The 10,907-nt window shown below is 30.7% G+C and overlaps 1 protein-coding gene across 1 annotated transcript; it reads right to left on the reverse strand.

Annotated features, from left to right (window-relative positions):
- Nucleotides 1–8,949: 8,949 nt before the first annotated feature.
- Nucleotides 8,950–10,612, reverse strand: LOC128982014 (mucin-2-like). The gene is made up of 2 exons (XM_054401051.1): nt 10,562–10,612; nt 8,950–9,747 (listed from the first exon to the last, which is right to left on the reverse strand). Exons 1-2 carry the CDS (start codon nt 10,610–10,612, stop codon nt 8,950–8,952), a joined length of 849 nt encoding a protein of 282 aa, XP_054257026.1.
- Nucleotides 10,613–10,907: the final 295 nt, after the last annotated feature.

The raw sequence follows: 10,907 nt of genomic DNA on the forward strand, positions 1-10,907 counted from the left end.
AACTAACTTTCTTGAGTGTATAGAGCGTGAAAGACAGCGAATTAGGAAGTAACATTACCTCCTGTCTTTTTTGTATGAGAACAAGGATCAGGAACTCATGTTTAAAGATTTTGTCAATCTCATGACGGGTGAACACTAAGAGATAAGTTATAAAACCCAAATAATACTACCAGATAAATATAATAGCAATAATAGATCAGAGGGAAGCACTGATTCATAAGTGCGATTATGCTAACGTGGTAGTAAAGTAGCTCGAGGAAGTAAGAAGGAGAGGACAAATAAGTAAGTCAGATAACACACATAAGTTGATTATTTGAATAACTTCTTGATCAGCATTGTACGTGCTATTAAATTTACAAAAATTAAATAAAAGAAACGTCTTGTAACACTAAAAACATAAATTTACGCTTATACTGTTAGTGTTGTTAGTGCTTATACTGTTATACTGTTAGTGTTTATGCTTAGATGGTTAGTGGTGATCGATTTAGATTGGAGTGTCCAATCGATTACATATTTTCCGTCTTGTGAGTAACAGTATAAGCGTAAATATATGGTTTAAGTGTTGTAAGACGTTCTTTTATTTGATTTTCGTTAATTAATTGATACATATCCAAGCTACAGAAGAAATAAGTTCCCCAACTTATATTAACACTGGATAGAGTTTAAAAATACTATTAAAGTTTAGGTTTTGCAATTCCACAATTCGGTCACATCCAGTTTATTCATATTCGTTAAATAATTAATTATGTTAGTAAATTCATTCAAAAGTTTACCACCCCATTTAATATGACCTACGAGTTTTACTTCAAACGCATTTCATAGATGGGTACTTAAATTCATTTGTTGAGAAAGTAAAACTTGTAGGACGTCATAGTTTATACCACATTCTTACAAAATAACGTGCAAACATATAACTACTATGTGCACGATAATATGAATACACAATATACAATATATGATATTATACACAATATATAATACCTACGCCGCAGTAAACCTGCAGACTAAGCGAATTCCCCTTTGCTAATCTAATTCAATAATATTAGGATTAACAAGTACCTAGGTTTGCTGCTACAAGGAGGGTAACTAAGTGTGTTTTTTAGTAAAATATTAATAGCTTAGTATAAAATAAATTAATTTGCCAAGTTTGATAACAATATATCCATAAACAAGCAAATTGCAACAGTTTACTTATTCTCCATTAGAATAACTTAAGAATTAATTTAAAATTTAACACTTTTGAATTTTCTCCGTAACCAATAGCTTACTGTACAAAAAAACTTCAATATACTAAACTATTTGTTTTAAGCTCTTCGAAAAGGTTTAGAGAGAAATTTTATGTTTTAAGTGTCAAATATTAGAAAACTCAATTTTTACCCCCTAAACCCCGTTCCCATGGATCGAACCTGTTCGTTCGCATTAGGTTTACTCATTTGTACCAAATGTGATCAAAATCGGATGATTTTTGCTCGAGTTATCGTGCTAACGGACATATATGTATATTTGAACGAATGGTGTTTTTGGCCTCTGGAGACAATAAAACGAAAAAGTAAATCGTTCCTGGGTCCCGGTCTTACGATGATACTTACAATAATATTTTATTCCCTATATTGGAAATTCACTAATAAATAACAATATAAATGAATACATGTTTATATAATAGAGGACAATACTGGAGAAGAAATCATTATCACATCAGAATACATAAAATAAACAAATAACCAGACAACAATAACAGATTAGGAAAATATTGTATGGTAAAATAATTTACTAAAAAACACTAGGATTCTAAATGTGAAAAGGGTTCGACCCTCTGGTGTAGCGTATTATCTTTTGATTGGTACATTAGGCAAATGTTCTGTTTTTAAAGCAAAAACTTGTTGTGACTATTACAAATTCAAAACCAAAAAAAGTGTATTCCAAAGATAACTTAAGTATTTTTTACGAGGGAGTTGATAATGCAAATGTTTTTTTATTTATTTTTATTGCTAGTTTTTTTCATTTTCAGACAAAGGTACTTTAAGGAATATAACTGAATTATAAAAAATCAAAGACTATTTTTGATACGTTTAAATTAAAATGTAGACCTTACCCCAAGCAATGGTAACAAAAGACACTATAAAACAAATAAAAAGTTTAATTGTTTCATTGATTTAACGTTTGAAGTAATTTGCCAGAAGAATGCGACAAAGAGGAAAGTTTTGTGACTAAAGAAGCCACAGCTGCGCCACGATTTGTCTCCTGAAACAAAACTTTCAATCTTATTTCTTAGTGATGCAGCCTTTAGTTTTTCCATTATTCTAAAAACTATTTTCAATTTGTTTTCTTTAACGAACTCTATTTTAATTCAAGACTGCTAAAAGTATTATGACGTATTCCTTGTCATGATGAATCATCTAAACATGTTAGTAGTTAAAATGATTAATCCAAGCAATATTACAAGTAAACGGTTACAGTGATTATTTATAATTTAAAACTAAAAAGGTTACTCTTCTTGTTCAAGAGGTAAAGCGCTGTTTTGGAAACACTCATTGATAAATAATCTTTAAAGTTTTTTTACCAAACATTATGAAACATGGTAAGCATCTTGACATTCACAATACCTATTTTAGAAAAAAATATAGTTAGTAAAATTAGAAATTTCAAAATGGTGGTCGTATTAGTGTTTATAACCTAAATAGCTAAAGAACGGCTAATTCTATGAAAAAGTTTCATTGATACTACTTTGTAGCATTTAAAATTCTCTATCAAACGAAACCAAGATCATAAAGGTTGGATGACTTATAACTGAAATAGAAAGTTTTTTTTAGTTGTAAGTTAAGGCAAAGTTAGTTAGGGTGCACGTTATTTTGCATTATCTTGTAACAAAAAATACTTTTTATTTCATTCTTTGTCATCCGATCTTTTTGATCTTGGTTTTGTTTAATATGGATTTTTAAATGCAAAAAAAAAGCTTCTGGATATTTTTTGACCACCTCAATTTTATTATAGTATACCTTCGTTTGTACTTGGTGTTGTAAAAAATTACGATACTAGTTCTAAGGCAGTTTATGGCAGGCACAAATTTTATTACAGAGTATTTTGGCAGTAATACTCTAAATACTCTAAAAAGAATTGTAACAATAAACAATAACAATACCATTAGAAGAAGTAGGAACGAAACCCGTATAACCAACGGCATTCTACCTAGATTACTGATTGCAATAATGTTTTGTTGTCTTTGGATTTGTGAGTTGATGTTGTGTGGTAGTGGAGTGGTAGTGTATTTCGGCCTGATTGAAAAAAATGAATGACCGTGTTTGTTTGTTTGTTGAAACATAACCTCGCACTGAAAAGATGCACGCTTTACATAAGCAGAATTATTAAATAGCTAAAAAAGCGTATAGCTAATTATTAAATAGCTACTGTGGCCTAATCTTGTGGGGTTGGTGTGTGTTTAAGATTGTTGTTTGGAAAAAATCATTAAGATATGAATCAGACTGGAGATTAAACGAACACCTCAATATAATTTATGAAACCACTGAAATTTACGAACGTTTATGTATAGTGGATAGTTTGGTTTGAGGTTATTAGTTGTTGGGATATTAAGTGTGGTATGTGGTAGTATAACCCCAACTATAATTACCCCTATGTGGTTATACTTTCAATGGATACCACCCTCGTGGTACATCCTGCCCCTTTTGAATTGAATTTGCATTTACACTTCTACAGAAGAGAATAATTTTAGTATGTTGTTCAGTTTTTCTTTCTGTCGTACTTATACTTAGGTTTTGAAAGAATATTTCAGTCAAAATAATTAAAATAAATAGTTTTAAATAGTTACATTTAGCTTTTTATAGCAGTTAATGGCAGTTAATAGTGGTAATATATTATTAATAATGGCTTTTAAAATAGTTTTTTTTTATAACATACCTACATTCACTTTAATTAGTGGGAAACGGCACATGAAGACTGTAATCGTTTAAATATTTTAAAATTAATAATAATTGTTCATACACATTTCAATAAATGTATAATATGGACTTTTTCGTATTTACATCTTTATTTTTAACGCTGATGGTAAAATAATTTTGAAATTTACCTACAATGTGGTCTAGATCAAACGTTTGACAAAGAGTTAGTATACCATTACAAATTCTTGGTAACTCATGGCATAATGACCGGTACTGTTTAGTATTACGTTTGCAATTGCAAAATTTACATGAAATAATTATTTGCCGAGAAAGTTTGATACAGAATATCAACATCGTATGCACTTCTTGCTTACAAACGTTACAAAACGGTACGCAGATTTACATAATTATAATTTACATCATTTTTCATTCGCCTATTGGGTCTGATGATGATTGGAGTGTCCAATCGAAATCAATCACCACTTACAATTTTTTTTTTTTTTTTACTTACCGTCTTGTGAGTAACAGTAGGCCTATAAGCGTAAATATATGTTTTAAGTGTTATAAGATGTTTCTTTTATTTACTTTCCGTAAATTGTATTAGCTAGAATAACAGCAATTCAACGACAGTATCAAATCTAAATTAGACATGTTACACATACCCATAACCTACTCATCTTTTATATAGTTGTAAAGCAAATAAAATGAAATTACATATTTTACTATGAAACTTACAACAGTATAAAACTATAATCTAATTAACCGTCGTAGATTTTACAGCTTATTCATTATACGATTTCATAACCGTAGTTATTTATAAGTTTATAGTTATATCTAAAAACCTATATTTTTTATAAATTTATAATTCTTGACAAAAAAGAATTCTTAGACTTGAAATACTATCTTCGTGAGTTTTGATAAAATAACAGTAATTAATTAATTATAGCCATAAAAAATTACTTTTCAAGATTGAATGGTATTTATTTTAGGCTTACGTCATTAGTACACTATAACGATACAGTTATATTCAGCAATGTTTTAAGAACATGTATTAGACACATGACACGTCATACTGTGCAACGTATGTCACAATCATCTACTGTAGAGTGGATATGATGATATATGAGATACATCGTGTCATGTTCATGATGTCATGTCAACATGATGGTCCATGACATTTATCTCTTATATCCAGCTTATTATCTAATTTCCGGTGTCTTTAATTGCTCTATCTGCACGTTTGACGTATGTAATTAAACAGGAAACTTAATTGTAAATTGATATTTTTACTGAAAATATCCACTAGAATTTTTTAATACTAATACAGAAGTTAGTACGTTTAACGGTACTTATTATTCACTATGTTAAAGCAGTTGTGTGGAAGTAATAGCTTTGGACAAAAGAGGATCTGCAAAAATATCGGCGGGTTAGAGTAAAGAAGGATGGAACCTAAAAATTTGTAATGATTATAAATTGCAATTGAATTAACATCTTTTAAAGGTAATTTTCTTTAGTAAAGTAGATGATTCCTAAGTACAATAATGTTAGCAACTAAGTCTAATGCTGATTAGTGCAATCTGTTATTGTTATTTAAAATACGTAATTGCTCAAAGAGAAATCAAATCTTCCTTATATGTTCGACGGGTTTAACTTTAAACCTCCCAACTACAAAGGAACGTCTGTCAGCTGATTGGACAGCTGTGAGTGTGGAACATCTCCTACGGGAAATCAGCTGATCGATATCCGGGATACAGCAAATGTACCCTTTACCTCAATTATTGAAGTTTCTTTCACCAATTCATCTGAGGATGTTGGTTTCCTTAATCTAAAACAAAAATCTTCTCGTTATAGGTCAAAAACACCTTTTGAGACATAAAAGTAAGGAATATGTTTTATAGGTTTTATAATCTCATACTATTCGTTCACTACACCACTAAATTGTTCAGTTTTAGTGAGTAACACCAAAACGGTATAAGCTATTACCGTGGGTAACACCTGGACCCGGATCCGATTTACTTTTTCATTCACACTTGTTAAACTTAATGCCATCGAAATTTTAATTGAAAGCAAAACCGGCAAATGGAAATTCGTATAATCTGCAGGTTTGCTGAGGGGGGATTCTATATATGTATATACATTAGATAAGTGGTTTGTCGATGGAAAGATACCCTTGTGGTGGTAGTAAAGGGTCTTACTTTGGTCTCGAGATGTGGTTTTAGGTTTGTGGTTTGTGGTTTTCTGGTCTGTGGTATGTCATGCCAGCATTAATCTTACTACTCATATTCAGACTTAGCAAGGCGTCAATGCTTTTTATTTCGCAACATCATAGTCACTTTTAAGCAGCATTGCGCTTATATTGTACTTATGACTAAAAACAACGGATTCATGTTTTATGGTTAGCTATGAGGCATTCTTAGGATTCTCAATTAAAATTAAATTGAATTTACTTCAAGGTTTATAAGTGTAAGGCAATATACTTCGTCAATACATAGTTTTTACTAAGAAATTTTATGTTATAAAACAATACAACTAGAAAGACTCCGCAGAGAGTTAACGCGTTATCAAAATGTGTAATAGACTTAAATAAGAGTTATACAAACAGTTGGTATATTTTGTATCATAGAATTTTATGTGGTTTCTTCTAATGTGAAATTGCACTACAATAACACTTTAAAATGCTAGCAGCTTTAGCGTCAAAAAGTAAATCAAATATTGATAAGGACAGTTTTTGACACAGTTTAAAATCAATCCCCGGGTTTGTTCTATTTGTTTCCTAGCTGTAAATCTAGAATACATAAATGGACCAAAGAACTTTTGCTTAGAGTTTACCAATATTTTACATATGTACTGCTATGTATAATATAAAAATGATACATTATAATTTTAACATGCTCATTAGTATTTGTACATGTCAAATAATAAATAACAATCTGTTATCATTGCCATTATTATTATTTTATAATATTACACTTGTTTTGGAACATTTATAACAAAGACACACATTTGTTATAGTTTCATTAAACATTTAGCACTTGTATTTAAATGGCACTGCATGTTCTTGAGGCACACTCCCATTTAAATTATATGGCATATGGATAGTAATGGCACTTGTAATTTGTTGTTGGAAATTATAAAATGCAATATTATTTTTTGAGTTGTTGTGTATCCTCTAATTCACATTCAATTGATGAATTGAACTTCTATATAAATCATAGTCAAACTTTAAGTAGGTTAGTCTGATTAAACTTTGACTTTTAAAACTGTTAGTAATACTAACTTTTTAAACTAAGCATCAACTATGTTTTACCCTCTCAACATTTGTAAAGTGTGGGGTGTTAATAATGTGTAAACTCGATTTGCTCTTTTCACATACAAACAAGACCTTAACTATTATCAACAGTACTAAAGGGCATCCTTAGCTACTTGTAATAATAAATGAAAATTCATTGCACAATTAGTCATATTAAGTTTTTACGATATGGTAAGCATAAAAATAAGACAGGAGCTTATGTTTTAAAAGTTAAATAATTTGACATCATGAAAAATAACGCTTTCTTCTCTATAACATTGTTATCTAGAGAGAACACTTGTCATGATAAATTGATATCAAATATAATGTCAGATAATTCAAATAAGGCTATTTTAGTCTAAAGTGATATGCAAATAATGATACGCATGTTTTCATCAATCTTTGTACTACAATCAACAGTGGCAAGAGTAATTTTTGTGTTTGGACCATAAAATTGCACTCCCTTTTTAATCAGCTTTCTGGGAAATAGGAATTTCGTTTCATGTAATATCTGGCAATGTCAATAAACTGCCATGTTACAACGGAAGATGTTTGTTCTTTTGCAACTTAAGAGTTGTTTTGTGATGACTTTTTTTTATCTGAGAACAGTTGAATACTCTATCATCATAACTATATAAATGTTAAATTTAACATTTTCTTGTAGTGTAACTAGAAAGATATTTTTTAGTACCAATGTTTTTAAAAATGCTAATTAATAAACATAAACGAAACATAGTATATTAATGATTTTATTTTTACAATCTGCTAACAAAATACGACACAAGGAACGGAATTTCATTTACATTACAGAGGTAGCAAATCCAAAGAAAGAAAACTCTACCTACATTATAACCACAACATAATGTTCTTTATTTATTATGTTTAAAAAGCTCTTCTTTTTAACGTAGATTTTATAATTGATATAGGCTACAACCAAGAGAAAGCTAGGAAATAATGGTTGCTTATCTTATTTTGATTTAAATACACAGCTTACAACCACAACCAATTGAGTTGAAGTTCCCTGTCGGTAAGCTAGTAACTGAGTTTATTTGAGAGATCGGAAATATTTGTGATAAAGATACTAGCATAAACAAAATGTATAAAATATTTAATATTAGGTCTGGAAAAGTATTTTCATTCAGTAATATTAAAAAAAGCACTAGGCCTACTATAAAATACTTTTGGTTGAAAAATATAAAAAAAAACCACTAGAATATTTATGCCTAACTTAAAATTACCATTTAACCTTTTCATAATACAAGAGAATCCCTTTTAACTTTATTATACTGTATCTTACGTCAATCTTAAGACAACCTACTACAAAGTAAATCCCATTGCATTTTCATTATTTTTGTCGGTTTATTGCTTAGTTGGAAATGTCATATAAAAGTTCCTCAATTAAACTAAGTGTAAATAAAACAAATCCATTTTTTTCTTAGAACCAGTCAGAAACATTCATAGCACAAACCTAGGTTTTTTTGGTAATTTAAATATTTCATCCTTTTAATATTCTATTGTTGTAACAATATATACTTACATGAGTAAGTAGATTGTTGCATTAACAATTTAAAAATTCCTGTTTACTTATGCTTAATTTAGATTATTTTTCAATAATATAACCAAGCAGTTGTAAACAATAAAACTTACCTGGGATGAATGACTTGAGCCCGTCAACTTTGCATACACTGGTATTGACACATCGTAGATTTACTTTTATTACTACATAGAACTATTACGTGAACGATTGAGTGGAATGTTTTTTTTTGTCTAGATAAAACTTTGTTCTGTTGTAAAAGCTGGTGTTGAATCACCTTCCGTCGTCGAAACTAGTGTGGTAGATCCTTCTGTGGTAAACACATCTGTTGAAATATCTGTGGTACTAGAAAGCGGTGGTGTTATGGTGGTTGTTGGTGTTGTTCTAGGGGCTGTGGTGATAGTCAAGGGTCTAAGTGTTGTAGTTCTAGGTGGCTCAGTTGATGAAGGAATAGGTGATGTAGGTGGCTCAGTTGATGAAGGACTAGGTGTTGTAGTTGTAGTAGGTAGCTCAGTTGATGAAGGACTAGGTGTTGTAGTTGTTGTATGTGGCTCAGTTGATAAGGAACTAGGTGTTGTAGATGTAGTATGTGGCTCAGTTGAAGAGTGACTAGGTGTTGTAGGTGGCTCAGTTGATGAAGGACTAGGTGTTGTAGTTGTAGTAGGTAGTTCAGTTGATGAAGGAATAGGTTTTGTAGTTGATGTAGGTGGCATAGTTGACGAATGGGTTATCGATGTTGATTTTGGTGGCTCAGTTGATGAAGGGATTGCTGTTGTAGTTGGCGCCTCTGAAGTGGTTGGTTTTATTGTTGTCGTCTCAGGTGGATTCATTGTTGTAGTCTCTGTAGGATATGTTGAGTACTCTGGATAATCTGTGTAAGGTGTCTCTGAAGGCCACGCTGGTTCTTCTGACTGTATCGAGTATGGGTAATCCTCCGTAGAATACCATCCTTGCGTTTCCCAAGAAAGATGAACAGGGTAAAACTGTTTACGGTGATCTAGTGGTAGACTTCTCTCTTGGCTCATCCCCACCTGAAAAACACGTATTCGGTTTATTAACCTATTAAGCTAGTTCAACCGATCAATGAAACGTCTAATGTATGGAAAATTGTTTTACCGAAAATGCTCGTTTGGATTGATTAGTGAAAACCCCAATTGCTCGATGAAGTGTATTTCAATGTCCTTGGCCACCTTATCTATTCCCATCAGAATAAATAGTATATATATTTAAGTAGTAGCCTTTTTTTATTAACTTTTTTTATAAAAAAAATTTTACTCATGGAATATAGTAGTAGTCTTACGTTCTCGTCAATTTAAGCCAGTCTTAATTACACAATTATTCCATAGAACAACATATAATATAAACAAATAGCTTAGCTAAGTATTAATAGAATGGCATCAATAAAGGCAGCTGATAATAAACGAGTATAATAAATTCAAAGTCATGTTAAATCTAAACTATATCACAGCGAGTTTAGCACAGTCTTGATGGATGTTTTATTAGTTTTGATTTTAAATGTGGAGGTTTACTACTATATGTTGTACTTTGGCCCTGTTTACCATTTTCCATTAGGATTAAATTACCATTAATTTAAGCCAATCCACTGTTAAAGTACATTTCAATCTTCGTAACATTATAATAGTTGTAATTAATACACGGTATTGACTTTTGTCTTATGTGACCAATAAACAAGCATGAGGTTTTCAGTAAAATATGAACTATTTTTGTAAATTTATAACATTCTTACTTTTTGTATTGCAAGAATTGATTGCTATTTATAAAATAATAGCGTAGGTTTATCGATATCTTAAGGGAACATAGTCAATTAAATCTGATTGTACTTACCATGACCACCAGGAATATCAGATGAAAGTAGAATGTGTTTTCTAAATCCATCGTGAGAGATGGCGAGTGGCTGTGAACTGACAAGATAGGATCTTCTCTAGATAGGCTTTGTTGTAACGTAAAATAACACAGATAAACAAACGTAATCTGAAGTTGACAAGTGTAAACCGTACAACAATAACTTATGTCACATCGAGTAGATCTCTTCTTACCTTCATTCATAATTGACTATTAGTATCACGTAATTATATAACAACCGTCCTTGTACACCAACAACGTAAAGGTTTATTTGTTTATCAAGACGTAGTTCCTGAACGTGTGGAAAAATGATAAGGTTTTTCGAATA

This window comes from Macrosteles quadrilineatus, unplaced genomic scaffold, assembly GCF_028750875.1.
Source record: "Macrosteles quadrilineatus isolate MER2022 unplaced genomic scaffold, UCM_ALF_1.0 Scaffold_81__1_contigs__length_513824, whole genome shotgun sequence".
NCBI classification, from domain to species: Eukaryota; Metazoa; Arthropoda; class Insecta; order Hemiptera; family Cicadellidae; genus Macrosteles; species Macrosteles quadrilineatus.